Here is a 22,354-nt window from a genome sequence, read left to right as displayed (position 1 = left end):
CCCCCAAATTCTCCACAGAAAATGGCCATCCAGAAATGACCTAAAAAGGATATGGAATGGGGAGAACTAAAACTTGGGATGGAGGAGCACATGCTTTGACAGGCCAAAGCTATCTACATTCATTTTATCTCAAAAAATGCCCAGCCCCTTCCCACCCCCCGATTCTTTGTACCAGCTACTTACTGTAAGTCCTCACCCATAGTGGGATTGACAGATCTTTTCAGCTTTCAAGGAGTTTGTCTGGGTTTTGATTTTCTCCTGCTGCGAGGCAGTATATAATAATAGAAAATTAGGCTGAGACACTGTGTCCAGCTCTGCTGCCCATCAGTTGTAGGAACTCAGGCCAACCACAGCTCCCTCTCTGGGCTTCAGAGTCTCCACTTGGGAAAAAAAAAAAAAAAAGTAGTAGTTCTGGATAAGAAGATCTTAAAGGTGCCCTCCAGGTTGAAAATCCAAATAGTATTTACAATTACACAGGGGGAAAATGAGGTCTCTAAAGGAAAAGAAACTGAGGAGAAAAGAAAAGAAAAAGAGGAGAGGTGCTGCTGGAAAGAGCGTCATCTGGAATCTTCATTGAGCACCTGTGGGCATGGGTCACTGTAGGGCAGTGACTGTATAAATTAGGGGCATAATTTAATTGCAAGGGGGTGAAACAGGTTTGAAGGCAAATAGCTTACCAAATTATACTTGGTTCTGAAACATGTGGACTCACTAAGGAATTCTAGGATCTGTGCTACGTAGCCCACCTGACCTTGTTCCTGCCTGTCCATTTTAGATCCATGAGAGGAGTGTTGCCCAGGCCCAAGGTTAAGTCATATTTTAGGCTTGTGCCTGGCATGGGGTCCTGCACTGAGGAAGCTGATCCTCAGCCTACAGAGGGGACGCCTGATTTTCCTGTCTCTCCATGCAGTCACCTTGGGGCCTGAAAGTAGCCAAGCCTAGGAGGTCCATGACAGCCAACAGAGCTTTCTGAGGAATTTCAGACCTACATACCTATCAGAGACCCTGGACAATCTAACACCTGCCCGTTTTAGTTTTTAATAAAAGAGGCACTTATTATTTGCCCTACTTTAATCTGTGATTCAATAAGTAAACTGTTTTTAAAGGGTGATCAGACCGTATAATTTTTTAAGCCAAAAATTCCAAAAATTTTATACTTTGAAAGCTCAAAAATACCAATGCAGTTTGGTTTAAAAAAAAAAAAGTCTGAAATTCATCCATATACAAATTAACCTGATAAGAAAATAAATCACATGTTTAGAAGTAGGAGGAAACGTTCAGGTTTCATTAAAGCCTTTAATTCAGATGCTCTGAGAAAAACAAAGAAAAACTTGGAATGAGTTTTGTCTGAGCACAGAGAAAAGAAAACATTTTCCTTCCAAATGTGATGGCTCTCAGTTAGCACAGAGTACATGACATGACCATCTGACTACCAGAATGTTTCATTCCAGTTAGAACTGTCTCCGGCCTTTCCGCTCGCTCTCCAGCAGCTGAACAGGAGCCCTACTGCCTTGCCTCCTGTTTCTGGTACAGCTCCTCTCTGCCCTGTCCTACAGAAGCACCAGCCCACTGTCCTCACATAGGCTGAGGATGTGTTCGCACATCCCCTCATGCTGCTTCTCTTGCCCCAGGACCTAGTTCCCCTCAAACAAGGACTTTGATTTGATCGCCTGCCTGTCCTTGGTCTGCAGAGTAACAGGCCAGTGGGAATGGTTGTCCTCCTCAGCACGTGCTCATGACTGCTGTGTGTATGTCCTCTCGTCTGTGTCCTGCTCCCCTCCACCCTACTCTGTTGTACGTCGCTGGGCTTTCCCCATCATTATCGTGAGGACACAAGAGGGGCTTTGTTGAATGCCAAAGAAACCACGGCTAGTTCTTGTGTGGAGTCTTATGTTACACCAAGTCTGCTCTGGCAAGGACGTCAGGTTGAAATCGTTTTGCTTCTCTGAATTCTTTGCCGTTGGGTTAATAGAGTCTGTACCATTCATGGGAATTGAAGAATGTTTCTGGTTTCTAATAACCCCTAACAGTCAGTACAAACCAGGAAAATGTTTAATTCAACCAAAACTCAGGCACAAATTCCTTCTCATTCAATTAGTATTACTAGTACAGAGCTCTTTTACACTCTCAACTTTGGCTTGGAACTAATAATTGCTGCTTGTCTCAAATTAAATATTGAGAAAAAACCTTCTATGATAGAATATCATCCCCTTTCAGATCATTATTCCTCAAGAAATGACAGTGCTACCTTTTCTATAGGATAAGTCTCAAAGCAGGCAATCAAGGAATAGTCACCTGAACAGTGACTTTCTAAAACAGTTGACCTTAGCTTCCAGGTCATTGCTGTTTTCTACCCACTCTATCCCAAGAGCCATTACATGCTACCTTGAGGAGAGTATTCTGGTTTTCTGAATAGACCCATCTCTTCCATGGTCAAAGAAGCCAGCAAGAGAATAGGTGGCTGACTCAGCTTGGCCTAGATTTGACCCTCCTCCCTGCCAGAGTCCCCACCCCTGCCTTAAAAGGACTCTTCCATTAGCAGATAAGTGCCTATATTAAACTGTTCAAAATTTTTTTTTAATTTTTATTGTTGGTTGTTCAAAACATTACATAGTTCTTGATATATCATATTTCACATTTTGATTCAAGTGGGTTATGAACTCCCATTTTTACCCTGTATACAGATTGCAGAATCACATCGGTTACACATCCACTGATTTACATATTGCCATACTAGTGTCTGTTGTATTCTGCTGCCTTTCCTATCCTCTAAACTGTTCAAATTTGATAGCCTTTTTCTTCCCTTATACTTTAATGAATGGAGGGGCTTAAAAAATACAGCTCCCTAAAGATAAAAGCAGTAATCAGCAAGATCATTTTGTATACTAATATCTGAACCAAGATGAAGACTTTATGCAGATACATCCACCCAAGTCTGTACCTGATTTGGTGTGTTTAAATGTAAGTCAAGTGGCATCCTTACTTTTCCTGATTAAATTGCATAATTCTTCCAAATGACTTACTATACAGTGCTTAACATTATGATTGTTTGAATATAACCGGCCACGAATTCCTGGTGGCGAATGTTTTTGGAACTATTTTATGTAAAGTACAGAAAAGAGAAGATGCTTTGGGCACATTATTGTAGCTTGTCATTCGTTATTTGCATTGTGAAATTACTGTTTGAATATGTGTCATTGGAATTTACAAGGATGTATGCGGTTAGATACACACACAAGCACACATAGTCCACACACATTTGTAACCTTTTAACACAGGCATGTAGGAAAGTGCCATTAACTGTATGTACATCCATTTCCCTGGTTCCAGACACTTTTATTTAGGTTCTCACTCACTAGCTTACACTTTAGAAGGATAAACCTCATCTGTACTAAGAAAGCTTATCCCAGTGAATTGGTTACAAACCTATGAGAACACCCTAATACATTCCTCACATCTTATTTAAAATCTGGCAGAGTAGCTTGAAAATAAGTGGAGTCTACCTCTGATTCTACTTTCCAGGACCATATTTTCAGTAACACAAAAACATTCACGCTCATATTTTCGGGAATGTCTGTCTATGTCATTTAAAAAGATTGACTCAATAATCTCACAGCTTCTTGGTCTCTTTCGGTTGAGGACCAAGTGTGAAGCACTTGGTTATCAGGCTATATAACCTCCATACTGACCACCAGTTCCAGAGACCTCCCTTGCAGAGGCTTCCACCCCAGTTATTTGCTTCTAGCCCTGCTCATCCAAATAGTGAGCAGGAGGATCTAGATTAAATGGGAAGAAATTGTCAATCCATTTGGCCTTTTCAAAAAAAGCCTTATTCTTTTTAAGTGGAGCATTTTATTCAACTTAACTTTCTTTAGACCTCCATTTCTATTGTCCAGGACTTTGAGAGGTCATCAGGTATAAGCAGCTGGGCTAAAAATTATATCTTTATATAGTGAGTATAGAAGAACATTAGTTTTATATATAGTAAGTATAGAAGTATACTTTATATAGTGAGTATAGAAGAACATTAATATAGAAGAACATTAGTTAATTCATAGGAACTACTCTCAAAAGTTGAAATCTTCCCTTTATGGCTCTTCAAACTCTTATCATATAATCCATTATTGTATCCAGGATTTGGCAAACACCCCCATCCCAATTTTCCAAGATAGTTTCGAGATTAGGTATTCTCAATGAATTTGTACTTGTTAGAGCTCTGACCCATATTTTTTTTTCCAGAAAGATGGTGATCCCATAGAGGAGCAAGCTCTGGGCTAGAGAGGCCAAACCCTACCTCCGTTATCTGCACAAGTTCCTCGCTAGTCCTTCCTTGGGCATTTATACCCTGTCCCTTTGGTTCCTCCTCTGCCAGCCCACTCCTCCCTGTGCCCCCCCCGCAGAGGATGACCACCATCACTGTCTCCCACACATGTGGTACCCACAGAGGCAAACAAAACTTTGCAGAAGGCAGGTTTTCCCGGGCTATAATCTAAAAACATAACCAACCACAGTGAAGTATAACCAGGAAGGACAAAGGACATGGCTAGAATGTCACTTGCTACAGCCTCAAACCTCACAAGGCTTCTAATGTAGTCCCGAAACATCCTTCCATCATTTCAGGAGCATGAAGTTCATTCTGTTTTAAGAGGGGGAAAAAAAAAGAGCAAAAGAGTTTGGTCAAAAGAGTTCAGAGTAAAAGATAAGACTCCTGACCCCCAAAATAAGAAAGGCTACATCCAGAGGGAAGAGGGCTAGAGGTTGGGGTAGCAGTGACCACTGCAGTGAGATGTCATCTGTGTGTCTAACAAAGGGGAGAAGTCATGCTGCAGGGCTGTAGACCACAGGAAGGCACGCATGGGGTATACATGGCAAGGCCCTGGAACTCCAAGGCCCTTGTCTGACAAGCTACCAGATGGGGTGCTCTCGCCCATTCATGGAGTGGCAGGGGCATATGGAGACATTAGAGTGGAGCCGAGGCCTTTAGCCATGCTACATAGAGCTCCCAGGTTTCTAGGTTCTTCAACCATGTTTATTTGCATGACCAGAAAGAGAACAGACTCCTTCACAGGAAGAATTTAAAGCAGATCCAGCAGACCCTCTGCTGGCCACCACCTTAGTTCAGCTGCATTTGCTTGTGACCACTTCTTTCTCAGGGAATTGTTATTCCATCCTCAAGCCTTTCAAGCTTGGCTCGCCTCCTCCACATCCTTCTTTGAAGATAATGTATCCCATTACCACCTTCCAAGGCCTAGTTCTGTCTCCTCAAGCCCCCCAGTAGGAATCCCAGACCTGAGGAGTTACAAGAGTCCTCTATCATTAAGCCATGATCCAATCATATCTTGCATGTTGTCCTTTTCATCTAAGAGATGAAGTTGACAAAATATCAAAAGCACTTATGGGGTAAATAGGATACTCCTCACCTGCTCTATTTCCTGTGGATGACAAGCAGTAGCATTGATAAGGGTGTTCTTTGATGCCGCAGTATACATTTGCAAGCATCCTACCTTAGCTATCCTGTTCTCATTAGACTTCTTATCAATTTTTTCCAGTTATTCATCCATGTTACTTTAATAACTCTAATCAATAACTCTAATCCCATCAAGATATTCATTAGATTTAAAAAAAAACTTTTTAATCATAAAGGGAACCAAAGGCAATTGTGATGTCACCTCTTCCATTTCCTGAGTTCATAAGAATGTTGACACTCTATGTATGAAGCATTGCTTGTTTTGACTCACTACTCGGGGACAATGTGATACAATCAGCAACCAGAATAGAGCAGCCGGAATGCAAGGACAAAATCAAAAGAGCTACTGGTCAATATTCAGTTCCCATCGGTTAAAATCCAGAATCCAGTTTACAAACACGGTGTCATTGTTGGCTGGAAAACATGACACGAAGCTCTTTCATTGGCAGAAACCCCGGTTACCTGGGCATTGATTAATATGCATGTGTGCACACACATGTAGGCAATAAGCATTTGCTACTAAAAACCACACCAAGAGTCTTGGTTAATTGAATAAGTTGCTTGAGTTCTCTGCAGTATGAAAAGGGCCCACGTTTCCTCTTGTTCTTTAATTCTAAATTAGCTAGGCTGTTTACCTTATTCCTAAGACCCTAGTCCCTGACCACGTCCTTCAACTGTTCAGGAAAGCCAGTTAATGGAACTGCTGACTCACTGGTTTACAGAGCACAAAACTCGTCTGCTCTGCCATCTCATCAGACAGCTTAAAGGAAAAAAGTTTTATTTTATCTTTGCCTCCTCAACCCCTTGAGCCATCCCCAGTAAATAGATTTAAGTGTACAGATGTTACAGGCCTCTGCCACTAATGTGTTTTTATATGCTTCTAAGCTCTAAGAAGCAGAAGGGCTTTTATTTCAGAAAGATAACAACGGTACTTGCCAGTAGCACACTGCATGGAATTAAGATGTATTGTCTAACTGTAGTGCCTCGATGAACTTTGATCACTGGCCTAGGGAGACAGGGCTATCATTGCTTAGGTGTTCCCCCACCATTATTGTGATTTATTTCTTCATGGTTTCGTTTCTGATTTTGTTGGTTTAATTGGTGTGCTGGCTGCATGCACTTGCTGTTGTACTTGTGTCAAATGATTCTCGAACTTCCTTTGGAAAGCACTAATGAATAAGTGCTATTTCTCTTCTCTATTGTTGGGTTTTTTGTAAAGTTGCTCAAATGCTCTCAGGTATGGCGGCTCTGAATGGAGGACTTGGCGCCACAGGCTTGACGAATGGCACGGCTGGCACCATGGACGCCCTCACCCAGGCCTACTCAGGAATCCAGCAGTATGCGGCAGCCGCGCTGCCCACGCTGTACAGCCAGAGCTTGCTGCAACAGCAGAGCGCTGCAGGCAGCCAGAAGGAAGGTAGGTGCCTGCCCTGGGCGGGCCTGGCGGGCCCAGCCCTACCCACACTTGCCTTTAGAGCACGCTTAGAAGATGTGGAATGGAACAGGTGTCATAAGGAAAGCACTTGCTTTATTGCTAATATTTACATTTTTTTAAAATGGCCCTGGGCTGGGGATATAGCTCAGTTGGTGCTTCCCTCACATGCACAAGGCCTTGGGTTCAATCCCCAGCACCACAAAAAAAAAAAAAAAAAAAAAAAAAAAAACAGCCTAAGACATTTCTATCAGTCTTCTCTTCTGTTCATCTTATATTTATCTTTCAGTTTTTCATCAATCGCTTAAGATGAACTTCTACCCATTGGGCATTTAAATGTACTTATTCATTCTTGACATAAAATAATTCCCAGATCAGTATAGACTTTAAGTTTCTCCCTTTAGTAGAAGCTGCTCATTAGCAGAAGGGAATGAATGGACATAGGCTCGTGCCAGAGCCCCAGGTTTACAGCGTCCACTCACCCTGTAATTGTGTGGCTGCCTCTCAGTAGGCAACAGTTCTCAGGCTAATGATAGAATTCACGATTAGGATCGACTTGGTCTTTGTTTAATTGGGGGTCTTTTGGGAAAGCCAGTAAGTGACTGATTGCCTTGCTTCTGAGGCAAAATAAATTTCAAGAAGTTAATGCTAAGAATAAATTAAAGCTAATTATAAGATGGCTAATGACCTATTCCAAATAAGGATAGTTTGTCATTCTTCCTTTTGATTTCTTCTTCCTTAATTGAAGTTGATATAAAGCAGAATCATCAACATGCTATTTATCTTCTTTCTTCCTTATTTAGAATGTGGGAAAAGAAGCTAGAATAGGGAAATAATAATAAAGAAGATTTTTTTTTTAATTCCTTTCTCCCTTTCCCTCACCCCATTGTTCAAAAAGGCTTTTGTCTGAATACTCTGACTTTAAGCATGGTGTTCTATAAGAACTAGAATAGTTTTACTTAGTATATTTGTGATTTTTAAGAGGACACAGCTTAAAAGACACCCATGTGTTTAAAAAAAAAAATAAGGTTTTCCCTTTTGATAAATAACCATGTAGATCATTAAAAATCAAAGATACGATAATCTAAGTTCATCATTTCAGCTTTCTCTCTGCTCTTGCTGTATCTGTGATTACAGCTTTTTTAACATATACATTGTTGGGATGTGAAAGGGACCCTTGTCATGAGCACCAGAGGTCTTCCCCAAGAAAAGCTGTTTACTTGGTCCCTTTGGGGTCTATCAGGGTGACAGATGTGGACAGCAGGAGGGATCCTGTAAGACAATGGTATCCTCAGACAAAGAACATAAAACTAGTTCCCCCTCCTGGTTTTAGAGAATCCTAGTCACCTCTCCATTATCTAACAGGCCTTAGAACAAACCAATAGCTTGTGTCACTGAGAAAATGTCCTCATCAAGACTCAAAATTCAGTGGTTTGAGGATAAAGCCTGGACCCTGAAATAATGTTTTTCTGAACTATCTCACCCTAGCCCACTGCCCTAAGTTGGTTTGCCTTAAGTTTTAGGGATTTGTAAAACAGATCAAAATAACTTTGCTAACTTTAGGTACATAGGCTATCAGCATGGTTGAGAGTTCTTATCTGTGGTGGTAGTGGTGGCGGGTTTCGATTTGTCCAGTTTTGTTTTGTTTTTCCATCATCTCTTACCTTATCATACCTAGGCAATTAGTAAGACCCTGACTCAAAACAAAAAATAAAAGGGCTGGAGATCTAACTCAGTGGTAGAGTCAGATCTGGGCTCAATCCCCAGTACCACAGAAAAAGGGAGAGGGGATTATATAGGATGAGGAAAAAACATAATAATACTAAATAATTCCAATACTAAATAGATTTTTAGATTTCCTAGTCCATAGTTCTGTCCTTTAGTCAAAAGAAATGAGAGGTAATTTGATGTATTTAGTCCTGAACCCTAATATATTTTCCCCATGATAAAATAATTATAAATAATCTTCACCCCAGTTAAATCTTCTGAGGGATTATGGGAACCCTATGGATCTAAGTGCAGAAAAGCTCATCACCTTTCTTGCCATTCCTAAACATCCTCTGACCACTCTCACACCTTTCCATATTCTGTCCTTGTAGGCGGCAAGTCATAAACACACACAGCCTTTAAGCACCCCAGCAAGTACTGGTGGTCTGTGCTTGTCAGGTACCCTGTGAAAAATAAGGAGTACAAACACCTCAACCAGCTGGAGCCAGTGAATATAACATAGATAACTCTCCCAAGTTAAAATGCCATGGAAGAGGGAAATGGGACAAAACGGTGATTTGCAGATGGTAGACAGGTTTTTATTACTTCTAGGGCAGAGAAGATGATGAGTCTCAAGTGGAATCCTAAAAAAAAAAAAAAAAAAAAAAAAACTATTTAGTTATTTTGGTACTAGATGCCTGCCTCGGTTGTAAATAAGGGTGTTTTTCCACATGAAATTACTTTTTTGGGGAATGGGGAGATAGCTCAGTTGGTAGCGTGCTTGCCTTGCGTGCACAAGGCTATGAGTTCAATCCCCAGCACCAAAAAATAATAATACTTTTTGCTCATTTCTATGATAAAAAATGGGGGGGGGGAACCAAACGTTTTCCTTGGTGATTAAAAAACAAACAAAAAGAAACAGCACTGAGAGGGAGGCAAATCAAAATATGTTGACACTTTTTCTTGAGAAAATAAGCAAAGATCAGAGCCTCCTTTTGATTGTCCAGCTGTCCTTGAGAGCCAAGGGTGGAGCTCAGCAGAACAGCACTTGCCTAGCCTGCACAAGACCTGGGCTCAGTTCCTCGGCACTACAAGAAGAACAAGACCCGGCGTCTCAGTACTTCCAGGGCCTCCATCTCTGGCATAGATACGTTCTAAGTGCACACATTCTCGAATGCCAGCATTGCTAAGACACACCTAGGAACCTGTCTTGGGCATTCAAGTTGCATTTCCTTCCTAGGTTTCAAGAGGCCATGCACCTTACAGGTCAAATCAGATCCCATTAATCTTCATTTGTGCATTTGGATCTTTTATTGGAAGGAACATTAAATGTGGTATCAGATCTGTGCCCATTGCAAAGGATGTGCATGGCACAGCAGCACTCAGAACACCCAAACTCTCCAGAGTTTTGGGTTTTGCACCTATTCAGAAAACATTTGAGGGTCTGTAGTTGTGTCCTTTCAAAGTACAGGCTGCCTCCCTTGCTCTGGAATGTCAATATATCCATAGAATTCGTGAGCACTGTTAAAGTGGTCATAGAGACACATTTCTAAATAAGAAGAAATGCCTCATCTGGGGCTTTAGGAATTGGCCTCAAGAAATCTTCCTTGTGAAAAGTCCCATTTATTGGGATGTCTTTTTTCTTTTATGATTTATTTTGTGGGGGCAGGTGAAGAAACTTGTTGGATGTCTCTTTGCAATGATGTTTATCCATTTATTTTTTCAAAGTTATTTTTATCCCAATTTTTTTTTCAGCCCAAACACACAAATACCCTTCCCCTCTACCTAGGGAACCACTGCAGCCTGTTCCCTGCAACTTCACAAAGAGGGTGGGCAGGCCTGGCTCCTCTCCTGTGAAAGCCAGCTGCAGCCATGAACCAGCTGCAGAAGTCACTGGACCGATTCTGTAAGCTCCCTCCTGCCCCAGACACCCTGCCTGGATGTCCAAGAGCCACTAAGTCCTTATTCTCCTTGCAGCTCATTGGGTTTCCTTCTTCTTCCTCTTTTAATTTTTGGACAGCTCTCCTACAGGTGGGTAGAAGTTTCAGAGAGGGAGATGGACAGGAATATAACATCTCTTCCCTTCAACCAGTAGAGCTGAGAAGGTCTTCCCTATTCTACCCTTGTTTCTGGTGTTATCTGGAAAAGGATAAGTACAAAGGAAGAGCTTAACTTAGCTCAGGCTTTGAGAAGCTTCTACATCCATTTCCAAGGCTCAACTGGGGGTGTAATTCCTATCAAAGTTGTGAGACTCTAACTACCATTTCCCCCCACCCTGTTGACTCATTGCCAGTCATTTCTAATAAAGATGATTATTATACTGTGTGTTAAAAGATTTGGTAAATCAAGACTGGCTGGATAACCAGGTAAAGGATCAATAAATCCAGGCAGTGTTACTGCTATATAGATGATTCTAAATCACTGCACTTGGCACTGGATACCCAGCACACACTCCCCTTCCCTGTGAGACGGTCGACCACACCCAACAGGAAACTCAGCCCCCAGAAAAACCCATGCCTAGATTCTCTGCCCTGTTCTGCCCACACCACCTTCACTCCATGAAAAGAAAAAGCAAATGTGTGCTGATGTGTGTACACATGACCCCAGAAAAACCATTTGATGAGGAAGCTACTTACAGCCAGTGTCTACTTGGAAATTAGAAAAATGTGAAGGGTGTTTTCCTGAAAGACATGTCAGTGCTTGACACTTATCCATCTGTTTATTCTTTTATAAGAAAAAAAACAAATGACTTAGCCTTCCTGTTGTTAAAGGATTCCTAAGAAGAGACTTTGGGAACTAAGACTCAAAGGATACCTTACTCTGATTTTTTCTTCTTCTTTAGGTCCAGAGGGGGCAAACCTCTTTATTTACCACCTTCCACAGGAGTTTGGAGACCAGGACATTCTGCAGATGTTCATGCCTTTTGGAAATGTTATCTCTGCTAAAGTCTTCATTGACAAACAGACCAATCTGAGCAAGTGCTTTGGTATGCAAAAGAAACCAAGCTAGACTATTATAGTAGACTCCCCCAAGTGAGGAGTCATGGGAAGGAGAATGTGAAAGACAGTTATTTTTGGAGTCAGGATAGGGCCTTCGTGTGTGGTGGTATTTTCTGATTTTTCTGGATGCATGTAAGCAGATTTGGGTAAAGTTCTTTAGTCAAAATAAAGAGGAAGGGACTATATAAAAAGAATCTAGGAAATTTCCTTATATTAGGTAACACCATATGCCATAGTGTCTTACTATACATCCCTAATAATCTTTTGTTGTAGAGCAATAGCCATTTCTTCAGGCCCTTCAGATGGAAGCATGAACTTTCATCAGATGGAAACAGAGATTGCAGTTTAGTCTCTACTGGTATACAGTAGAACTGCAGACACTGCCAGTGACTCCTTATACTTTCAGGTTTAATGACTCAGAAACCGAGGCATGGGTCACACTGTTAAGTACACACACACACACACAGCCACAAATACACACACATTCACAAGCAGGGATGCCAGGCTGCTGCTACACTGCAGTTCCACGTGCACAGGATGAGCAATTGATGTATCTCATGCTTACACAGAACACTGTGTTATGAGGCATTGGAGGGCCAGAATTTGGGTTTGTAAGACTGGCAGGAGCTAAGTGGGTGGGTATGGAGCCAGAGAGGGTGCATGTGTTATCCAGACACAGGAAACCCGGCTTCTTAGCACACCTAGTTTTCATACCATCTCTCCTCAAGCAGCATGGCCTCTACATCCTGTGGCATTTTGGGCTCCCTAGGAGTGTGAGGAAAACTCACAATGTGCACTGGTGTTTACAACAGGAGGACAGTATCTGTTTAATCCATTCATTGTTTTATTTCTCAAACTTGCTGGCCCCCAAAGTAGTTTAGAGACCATGTGTTCACAGCATCTATTGCTCATCTGGTAGGCTCTGACCCAGTTTGAGTTTAGAGTATTTGCTTTACTCATGCCTGCAACTAAATAATTCATGTTGGTCGCAGGCAATAACAGTAGCATAAAACAAGACAGAATAGATATGAGCCAGGAGAAACAGAACTGGGTGTCTGTCAGCAAAGAGGGAGGGTGGTTCTCAAATACCTTCAAGTTCATACCAGTTTAGTTGACTGGTAGTGGGTAACCAGGCCAAGGAGAACATCTTGGATCCTAAAACTATATTATCATAATGCCTAATTTCTGTGCATCACCCAGGAAGGTCAAGCCACTGTCTTTACTGCAGTGGAAAGGCTGTTGCTGTGCTAACTATATGAACCTCTTCATAGAGGTTCACAAGAGGGAAATGGAAGTTAAGCTGTTTCATGGGGGGCTTTGGGGACCAGAGTTTACCTGTGGAAGGCTTCCCCACACAAGGTTTTGAAGCCAACATTTACATTTTTCACAGGTGAGCAATGTTCTAGGCTCACATGGAGACTAGAAAGGGACTGTGCATTATGGTTCAATTTGAGAAAATATGTCTACCTTGAAAAGAGATTATATATCAGTCCACAAACTACTTAACCAGTGTGTTCATAATGGTACAAGTTACAGCCTTAACTGTATTCCTGTGAACTAAAAGCCACAGCATCCCAGGTCTCCTGGGAGCTAGCCTAAGTTCTTAGGAATCCAGTTGGCTAAATTCTGAGTCATAAGATAGCCCATTCTTTTGTTCGTACCTCTTGGCTGGGTTTTGGTATCCATATCTTGACCCATTTCCATCCTTTAAGCATCTTGCTAGTTCAGGATAAAGACCCTGAGGGAAAGGAGAGAGTAAAGTCAGAGCAAAAATATTAGATTTGAGATCACATTTATTGGGAATTAGATGTAATACTAATGTAAGCAGCCATTTTTGCAAGGCAGCCTGCCTGTGAAAAGCTTTTCTGCTGTATGACCATTTTTATTAAGTGAGGAGAGAACGCTGCTCAACGTGTATTTATGTCCTTTGCTTCCTCCTCTGATTTATAAAGGAATTTTCTCTTTAGCCTTAAACTTTCACAGTAAATAGATGGAGGCTCTTAGTATAGAACCTTCTGAACAGTTGATGTTCAGAACTGAAATTAAATCTATACAATAGCTTCCTTTCAACTCTAAAGCCAGTAGGAACTATAAGAGCTTACTACTTGCCTCAACTTAACTAATGCTTTGCCTGTACCCCTACCTTGGCCTTACCCCCCAGTGTTAGAACAAAGTAGGATCAGAATTCTGTTTCAAGGCCTCTGCAGAGCATCATGGGTCCTTTTTCAAAACCATACCCTCTCTACTGCTTTTGGCAGAGGATGTTGCTATAAAGAAACATACTGGGAATTCTGTTGAGAAGATTGTTAAGTCCTAAGCTCTTTAGACCATTTATTCCTCAAGACTTTGAGAGATTCAAGGTAGCAATTTCCTTCTAGTTGAATTTTCTGAAGTTCTGCAAATGGAAACAGAGCTGAGGGGAAAATGGAAACCGAGCTGAGGGGAAAGGCCCAGCATTTCCTTGGGTTCTTCTCAGAAATGACTACAAAACATTAAAAATGAAGTATAAATTATCTAATTCAGTAATGGGTTAATTCTGTAGTTGACTCATCCTCTAGCTAAATAGGTGTGGGCCCTGACCACAACTATAGGGCCCAGTCTCTATGTGCTGCACTGCAGGGAATTGGCGACCCCTCCCTCTTCCACGCCTTTCAGCCTCACTGGTAGGAACATGTGAGCTACTGGGGCCCTTGCAGCCCTGGAATATTTGTACCACTGCTTACATGAGTGAGGCTTCTCCACCTGCAGGTCTTTCAGAGGGATTCTAAGGGATTTGAAACACAGATTTGACTTGAAAGCAGTAAATAAGGAGACTAAATTCACTTAAACAACAGTTGCAATTTTAGTTTTCTAAGGCAGGGTTTTGCCCTGTGTACCTAATTACAAGTCCAGCTACCTTTTTTACTACTTCTCAGTGGACATTTCCAGCATCATCCGCCCCTCAGACATGCCCTGGACACTCATGGCACGCAATAAACTGAGTAGCACTCCACTGAGCTCGAGGCCGGCACCTATGAGCATTTGCAGTTATACTGTGCCAGCCATCCCCATAGCCCTGGCTCCCCTTTCTGCTCTGCTCCCATTCCATCTTGACCCACCTTCCTTCCCCTTTGTGTTTTCCAGGTTTTGTTAGCTATGACAATCCAGTCTCTGCACAAGCTGCGATCCAGGCGATGAATGGCTTTCAGATCGGCATGAAACGCTTGAAGGTGCAGCTGAAGCGCTCCAAAAACGACAGCAAACCTTACTGATCCCAACCCCAGAGGCTCCCTGCTCTTATTTTAGCTTTCTTAGGGTAAGTCCCACAAGCCAGCCTGTTCTCAACAGGGAAGGCAGAGGAGGACCACATTGCCAACTTTTACCAAGAGAGACGGTTATTTTTACAATAAGGCCTCCATTTCCCCCACCCAGCCCCTGACCCAGTCTGCCATAATTAAAACTTGGGCTACCTTGTTTATATTGAGTCAATTCCTCCTCCAGTTGTGCCACTGTATTCTCCTTTGTTTTGCAATTTGAATCTCCTTTTACCTTTTTTTTAAATTTTTTTTGTTTTCATTTTTGCTTTTTTAAAGAAAAACATATATACAAATAAATGACATCTTGAGAATTTAAAAGGCAAACAAATGCTGATGTGCAATTCTAACTCTGAAACCACTGGTGCCCCGAGAGCACTGCCTGGAGCATTCACCCCTCCTTGTCCGCGCCCACCCCTGCGGAGGGCCCCCTGCGTTTATCGAGGTGGCCTAGCAGAGGGAGAAGCAGGAGAAGCACTTAAAACAACACAAACGTCTTTCCACTACATCGGTTTGTTTTAATAAGTAGGATTTTATTTTAGGGTTCAAAGAAACATGACATTTATCGGTCAGATTATTACACTGGTTGTCTATTTTGTTATTGTTTTATTTTTGTTTTTAGAAAGGATTAATGTAAAAAAAAGATTTAGAGATCTGTTTCTTAAAGCTACAGGGTTTAAAAATAAAATAAAAATGAGTGAAAATACTTGATGTTTCTTGAAAGATAAATTTAATAATAATAAATAAATACATAAATAATACATAAATAAAAAGAAAGCCACAGGCCTGTAAATTTTATTTGTAAAAAAAGCATTTCTATTTTTATACAAAATTTTTACTGCCTCAGAAATAATGGAAGTTATTTATTGCCTATTGTTAACTTATTGGGTACCTAAAGAGCAGTTCTCTGTCTAGCTAGAACCTTCTGAAGTAGTCTCTAGAGGAATTGTTCTAGGAATGGGCTTTTTCACCGTTGAACCCTAGACCTAAAGTTCATGCTTTATCCTCTCGTTGTTTGTATCTGTCTGATTATTTTGTTCGTAATTTCCATTATCTAGTTTACAGTTCAGTTGTCTGACTTCCCCGTATGTTACCTTTGTTGAAACTGGACCCTCTTCCCTTTCCAGTCCCTCACCCCAAAACACCCAGAATCCATCCCTTCTCACTCTCCAGATGGATTCTCTTGGGGTTTCATTGTGCTGTGGAAAAGAGTGTAAGAAATGCAAATTATGTGAATGGCTCGTAGACTCCCCGAAGACCTAAGATTTGCATTAGTTTTTCTCCTGCACCCTTAAAAGTGATTTTGTTGCTGCTGCCTAGATTCTGTGTAACTTTTTACTCTTCCTTGTTTTTTCCCTAGACATCTTCATGCCCGTTAGTTCATCGTTTGCCTAGCATGTCCCTGTGGCGTCTCAAAAAAAGTTTCATCGTCCCGTCATTGTTTCTGATGTCTTTCTGACCTCACATCATATTTGGTTCTCCTACTGACCTTTGATCTAGTTTGACCTTTGAAATTTGCATGTGACCTCATCTAGCTATGAATTCTGGGAAGTCAATGTGAAAAACATTGCTGCATTCATGCAAGACTGAAATTATTAGACAAATTAATTATAGAAAAAAAACCTGTGGCAAAAATGTTTCTTTCTTATTTTTTTTTTCTTTCTTTTCATAAAACAGACTTGAAAGTATTATACAGGGATTGGCATTCTTCCCGGTCACTGGTAACAATAGCAATATGTGTCCAGGGACACAGAATGTTGGTTTCTAACAGACTACTTCCAAAAACAGTTTGAGAAAAAAAACTGTCTGATTTTAAGTCTCTAGAGGTCTGTAATAGTTTTTACATTTTTCAGGCAGTGTAAAGTTTTTTGATAAGGCCATTTTAGGTGGCTCACTTTCTCATTAAGATATATATATAGAACCACTTTTTGTAGATTAGTATAAGAAAAATATTTACCCTGTTTTGGGGCAAATGCTACCTATTTGTGTCACCTTTTGCTGAACTGACTCACAGTTAGACAATCCATGGTTTAATGCACATGAAATTACCTATATTTTATACTGTTTCAATGTACAGGAGAAAGGTTACTGTAAACTGTGTTATGTTGGTGCTTCTGTGAATTAAGTTGTGGTTTCATCATGAGTCTTACAGTCTTAATGTTCTCTGTTGATAAGACAAGTTTAGAATTGGTTTACTTAAAACAAAAAACAAAAAAAAAAGAATTTCAAAAAAAAAAAAAGTTGTTTGCTTAAAAAAATTTTTTTTCATGTGAGAAAAAAAAAAAAAACTATTCCAGAATAAGTTTTGTGTTGGCTTGTGAAGCATTGATGTCATTTTTTTTTATTGTGGACTATTTAGATGTGTTTGTGTTCAGCAAAATGTGATCTGTTTTTTTTTTTCTTTTAAAGAAAAAAAGTGAAAATATATAGTGCCAAATTCCAAAGGTACTTCCTTCCTAGAGCTTCAGTGTGTTTCTTGTGAGAAGTAATTTGATAACATGGGTATTTTATTATGTGTTTTGTATAAATCCCTAATATTTAAAAAAAAGGTTAAAAAGTTTGTTAACTTGCTATTCTGTGGTCTTGTTGCCTGAAATTGTTATTGTTTGTTATTTCTCTATGATGTTTTTTGTAAGACATTGTATAAGTGCCCATGTCTCACTTTTTTAACCCCTCTGCACATCAAGGCTGTGAAGGCACCCTCACAATGTATTTTCTTCATACTATATGGAAACCTCTAAGGTGAGAAAGTTTTGAACTTTTAACCCTTTCTACCCAGAGCTATCTGGAATGTTGGTAACTTTTTATAAACTGTCATCACTTGAGTTTGTTTTGGGGTGTTCCTTTTTCCCACCCGCATATATCAGCTGAGTGACACATTTTTACTACTTTCTTTTCCTTTGAGAGCCAAAATTCCACAAGGCAAATTTGAAGGGGGAAAAATACTCAAACATTCTCCAAATTTTGTCCTATGACATTTTTACTTTTGATTATTTCTGGTTTTTTTTTTTTTTTTAATTCCTAATGTGCTGCTGGAATTAGAATTCCTAATGTCCTGTGCTCCTTCTTCAGTTTGAATGAAAAAATGGGGGGAAGTAGGTAGATTCAGTTCCTAAATAAACCTTAAAAATGCTGTATGCTTTTTGAGAACAGATTTAGTGGTATGTTCTAGTCTAGAATATTTTCATATACTTACAGTCAGACAACTTTTGTGGTAGGACTGTCTTTTGAGGAATTTTACTTTTGTGTTTTAAATGCTCCTAAATAACCTTCAGTCAGCTACTGTGCTGGGAATTCTCTGACTCCAGTGGATGCCTCTGAACGAGCAAGGTGTCTCAAGGGAGAAGCCCAGAGCCCCCTCCCCTGCACTTTTTGCTTTCTGGTTCTTCAATTGAACACACTGATTGAACACAAAGGGGACTGGCCACATAAGTAGAGCTGGGTTCTTGACCAAATACCTTCCTGCTGCCACTTTTTAAAGTGCCATATTACTTTCACTTGGACTTTCTGTGAACAGATACCTTGCTGTCTTGACAAACCTGAATGTCATACCTACAGCCCTACCACAAAGCCCAGCCTTCCTGAAAGCCAGCCCTGGAAGCTTCTTGGTCTCAACTCCCTTTTCCTACCCGCCCTGTTTGGTTTAATGTGCGTGTGAACGTGATAGCCCTGGGATGGAAAGGACTAGCCTCTAATGATGCAAAAAACAAAAACAGAAGTTTCCTTCTTACAGCACATGCACTTCTAACGAAATGATTTGTATTATCCTCACACGTGTTTACTACTGCCGGGGCCTTCCTGCAGCCTCTGAGGGCTATTTTGTACTTCCTGCAGCACTCAGCTTAGTAACAGGTTATTGCACACGTCTCTCATGTGTCATGGTGGTGTAGAGATACTTACACAGAAACGCAAGACAACACCATTGGAATTTCTTACACCATTTCATTCCAAAATCTATTCCTTTACCAATTACATTAATCTCAAAGTTTGGTTTTTTGGATTTTTGGTTTTGGGGGTTTTGTTTATTTTTTGTTTACTTTTTATTTATTTTTTTTTTTACCAAAGCAACTGCCCTCCTTTCCTCTTAACCCACCTGCATCTCCCCCACAGAAAAACTGAGAGCAGTTGACAGGAGGCTCAGGGTGGGCACTTTGAGCATTTCTGATTTTGCAGGCAATCAAGACAGTGTATCTAAGATGAAAGTCCTTTTTTTGGGGGGGGGTTGGTTTTGCATGTTTCATTGTTAAAAAAAAAAAATAATAACCCTCCTCAGAGACAAACTGTCCTTTTTATCTTTTAATATCAAAGGAAAACAGCTGCGAGGGTGCAAAGGGCCTGTGCCAGGAGACAAAACACGCAGGGAAGTGACTTTTTTTAAATCAAGTGTAGAGAATAGTCATTTTTAAACTAAATTAGAGAATTGTGACAAAATGGCAGTCCTCAAAGGCGTAACGAGTTCATCTTTCTTTCACCATAGGGGTTATAGTTCTTTGGCTTGTGCTACTCTGGAATCATTTTACTGTTTCTGTTTTTATTAAGTGCTAATTAAAAAGAAGAAATAAAATTTTAAAAAAACCTGTAGTTTCATTACCTTTTTGAATAATGTCATACAAAAAATGTATTTGTGTTTTTTTGTGCTGTGAGAATTGTTGTTTGTAGATTAATAATATCATTTTGTTTAGAATTACAAAATAGTTTTTAAATATTGTCTGAGAAAAGCCAAAGTTAATGCAACCTAGTGGAAACTGTAAGACCATTTGAGTATTGTTTCTGTTTTATTGATGCATTTGGATTTTGTTGTTTGATGGAATTTGAGCCAAAAAAAAAAAAATACGCAGGCTTTCCTATTTCTACAACTGATTGTACTTATGCATTTTGTACCAGTGGAACTTTTTATACTGGAGATTAAAAAAAAAAATGGAAATTTTTGTGGCTTACTCTCGTGGGCCCCCTGACAATGACTGATTTCAAGTTTGATTTCTGGTTGATAGAAAGAAAGTTGCTTTTCTTTTGAGAATTAAAAACTTTGGCTTGATTTCTTTTTCCCTTTGCTTATATCTAGCATTAGAATTTTGTCTTAAAATACAGCAGTAAGTTTCACTTTTTATTCTGTATTGTGCAGTTACACAATAAGGTAATTAGATTTAGAAGTACTCAGTCACCTTAAGTGGATAAATGTATTAGTTAAACTTTAGGGGTTTGCTTTTTTGCTGTTTAGATCAAAGTTTTTTCTGATTCTTCTGTCCTCATTGTGAACATAACCGTGTAGTTGAAACAGTCAAACTTATTTTTGTAATGTATGTTACTGTGTGATGCGGTTTTTGGCTTCTGTCTCCAATATTAAACCATTTTCCTAATACTTGTTTCTCTCTCTGCGTGTTGTATCGTTGGTGGTCATTGTATGTTGGTGATGCATCTACACACTTCACTTGTTTCACCTGTTTTTTTTTCTATATGTTGTGTAAAAGATACAGTCGATTCCACCTAAGTGAATATCTGATTTGGGGAAACTGCACACCAGCCACCTTTCATTTATGTACAATGGTCCACTCTGACCACTGCTTCCAAGACTGATACTTTTTTCTATGGTTCACCTAAATAACTTCCCTACCAAGCTGGATTCGCCAAGACATTTTATGGTCTTTTGACCATATAGGTTCATTTCACCACTTCTTCTGACCTCCTTCCCCTTCTCCCTCCCTCATGAGTGTATATATTTACATAAACATGGATATATATGCACACACATGTGTACATATATATAATATGCATTTCCTAATGTTCACTAAAATCTGCTGCATTACCTTAAGAAGAAAAGCAGCAGACTTGGGGTTTCTTCTGTCTACCCCCAAGTCCAAAAGCATAAAAGCATATCATTACGGTCAAGCTCTTCTCAGAAACTGATCACCTTTTCAAATGAAGTGAGCTCTCGAGGGAGGAAAAAATAAACTTAGCTGGTGAACAGAAGATGTGAAAAGGGTTAAACTCAGTTCTGTGTTGCCATCAATCAATAGATATGTATAGAAAAGTAATTTAAATTATTTATTTCTACTAGCTAATTGAATCCAGGAGCAGCTTTAATAATTAAAACTAATGGAAGAGAAAAGAAATATTTCCAAGTGCTCAAATGGAAGCTCTACTCAGTCTAAAGGGGGAGATGAAGCTTCTCATGCTCAAGTCCTCAATGGCATGCTGTCCAAGTCCACAGGAAAGCTCGTAGTGCCCCATGCACTCCACACCCCTCCTGGATGCACGCACAGCTAGGAGTAGGCTGTGTTCCTGTCACCCAACCCCAGTCATCACAAAAGAGAAGAACTACTCCTCACATGCCCTCCACATCTTAGGCCAGAGGCCCTCCACCCTTTTCTGCCCAGCTCCTATGCTCAGGAATCTGACTGCTCTTAAAGTGCTCTTAAAAGATTCCACGATGTCTGCTCCCTGTCTTCTCTCCTCCCAACCTTTCAGACACACAAGCTCTGTCTGCCTCAGGCCCCCAGCACCTGGTGCCAATGAGATTTCTCCCCGCAGGTGCTCAAGCTCTCCGCCCTCTGGTTTCAGCTACCCCTCTGGCCCCAAGATTGTATTTTTAAGTAGGGTCAACAAGAGGGGCCTAGTGAGGTGGAGGAAAGGCGGCTCTTTCTCCCATAGGCCAGACACCTCAGTGGTAGTGACTGCCACCAGCTCCAGACCTGCACAGAGGGGAGCTGACTTCCTGCCGACACTTCCGCTTTAAGCCTCATCACAGCCTTCCATCAGCTGCCTCTGAAAACCCACTGCTCACTAGTGGGAAAAGACGGCTAAGGGTGTGATTTCTTTTTCTTTCTTTTCTGAGGGGGTTGGGGGGCAGGGGGCACGAGGGAGGGGAGACTGGGGAAAGAGTGTGATTAAATTCCTTACAAGATGCAAGTGTTTACTTTTAAAATAATATAACCACCATTTGGCACAAGGCAAAATACTCATGCTAAGTGAAGGAAGGGAAGACAAAGCCAGTTTTTGCTGTTTTCTGAAAACAACAAAAACAATAATTCTCCAAAGAAGAGGATGCAAAAGGCTAGTTCCTTAAGCACAGATGATGGTAAAGTTGGTCCCTGCTTAAATTCATACTTATTTTGATTTATAAAGCACCACTGCAGGTGTATCTGCCTGCCATGCATGGACCACCTTGAGAATCAAGGACTGCCAATGCTTCCTGGCTGACGGGAAGCTACACGCCTGCCCGGTCCACAGCAGTTGTGGGCCGTCCATGGGCTCAGCCTCTTGGCTACCAGGCTAGGAAACACAGTGAACATAAATGTACTGTGAATCGTTCCTGATAAGTGAATAAAACATTGTGACCAAACAATCAGCTTATTCACTTATCAGGAATCGACTGTTCTGCTAATTCACTGTTTTTGTTTTTCATTTCTGTTGTAGTTCACTACTTTTGCTGTGTTCTGTTTTCTCCTCTCATGCTTGG

At 40.6% G+C, this 22,354-nt stretch overlaps 1 protein-coding gene across 16 annotated transcripts in view; it reads left to right on the top strand.

Annotated features, from left to right (window-relative positions):
• Positions 1 to 20,257, top strand: part of CELF2 (CUGBP Elav-like family member 2) — a 501,848-nt gene extending 481,591 nt beyond the window's left edge. For 6 of the 16 annotated variants that reach the window (XM_081300425.1, XM_081300434.1, XM_081300431.1 and 3 more), the window contains 4 exons: positions 6,687 to 6,884; positions 11,449 to 11,592; positions 14,729 to 14,900; positions 16,259 to 20,257. In XM_081300425.1, the coding sequence (XP_081156551.1) occupies positions 6,687 to 6,884; positions 11,449 to 11,592; positions 14,729 to 14,856 (470 nt within the window). In that variant the 3' untranslated portion in view covers positions 14,857 to 14,900; positions 16,259 to 20,257. The remainder of the gene's footprint in view (positions 1 to 6,686; positions 6,885 to 11,448; positions 11,593 to 14,728; positions 14,901 to 16,258) is intronic. The other 10 variants (XM_081300435.1, XM_081300433.1, XM_081300436.1 and 7 more) reach the window with 3 other exon arrangements.
• The last annotated feature ends 2,097 nt before the right edge of the window (positions 20,258 to 22,354 follow it).

Source organism: Spermophilus citellus, assembly GCF_964194105.1.
Source record: "Spermophilus citellus genome assembly, chromosome: 6".
Taxonomy (NCBI): Eukaryota; Metazoa; Chordata; class Mammalia; order Rodentia; family Sciuridae; genus Spermophilus; species Spermophilus citellus.
Note: the sequence above shows the minus strand (reverse complement) of the source record. Positions and strands in the feature narration are given on the sequence as shown.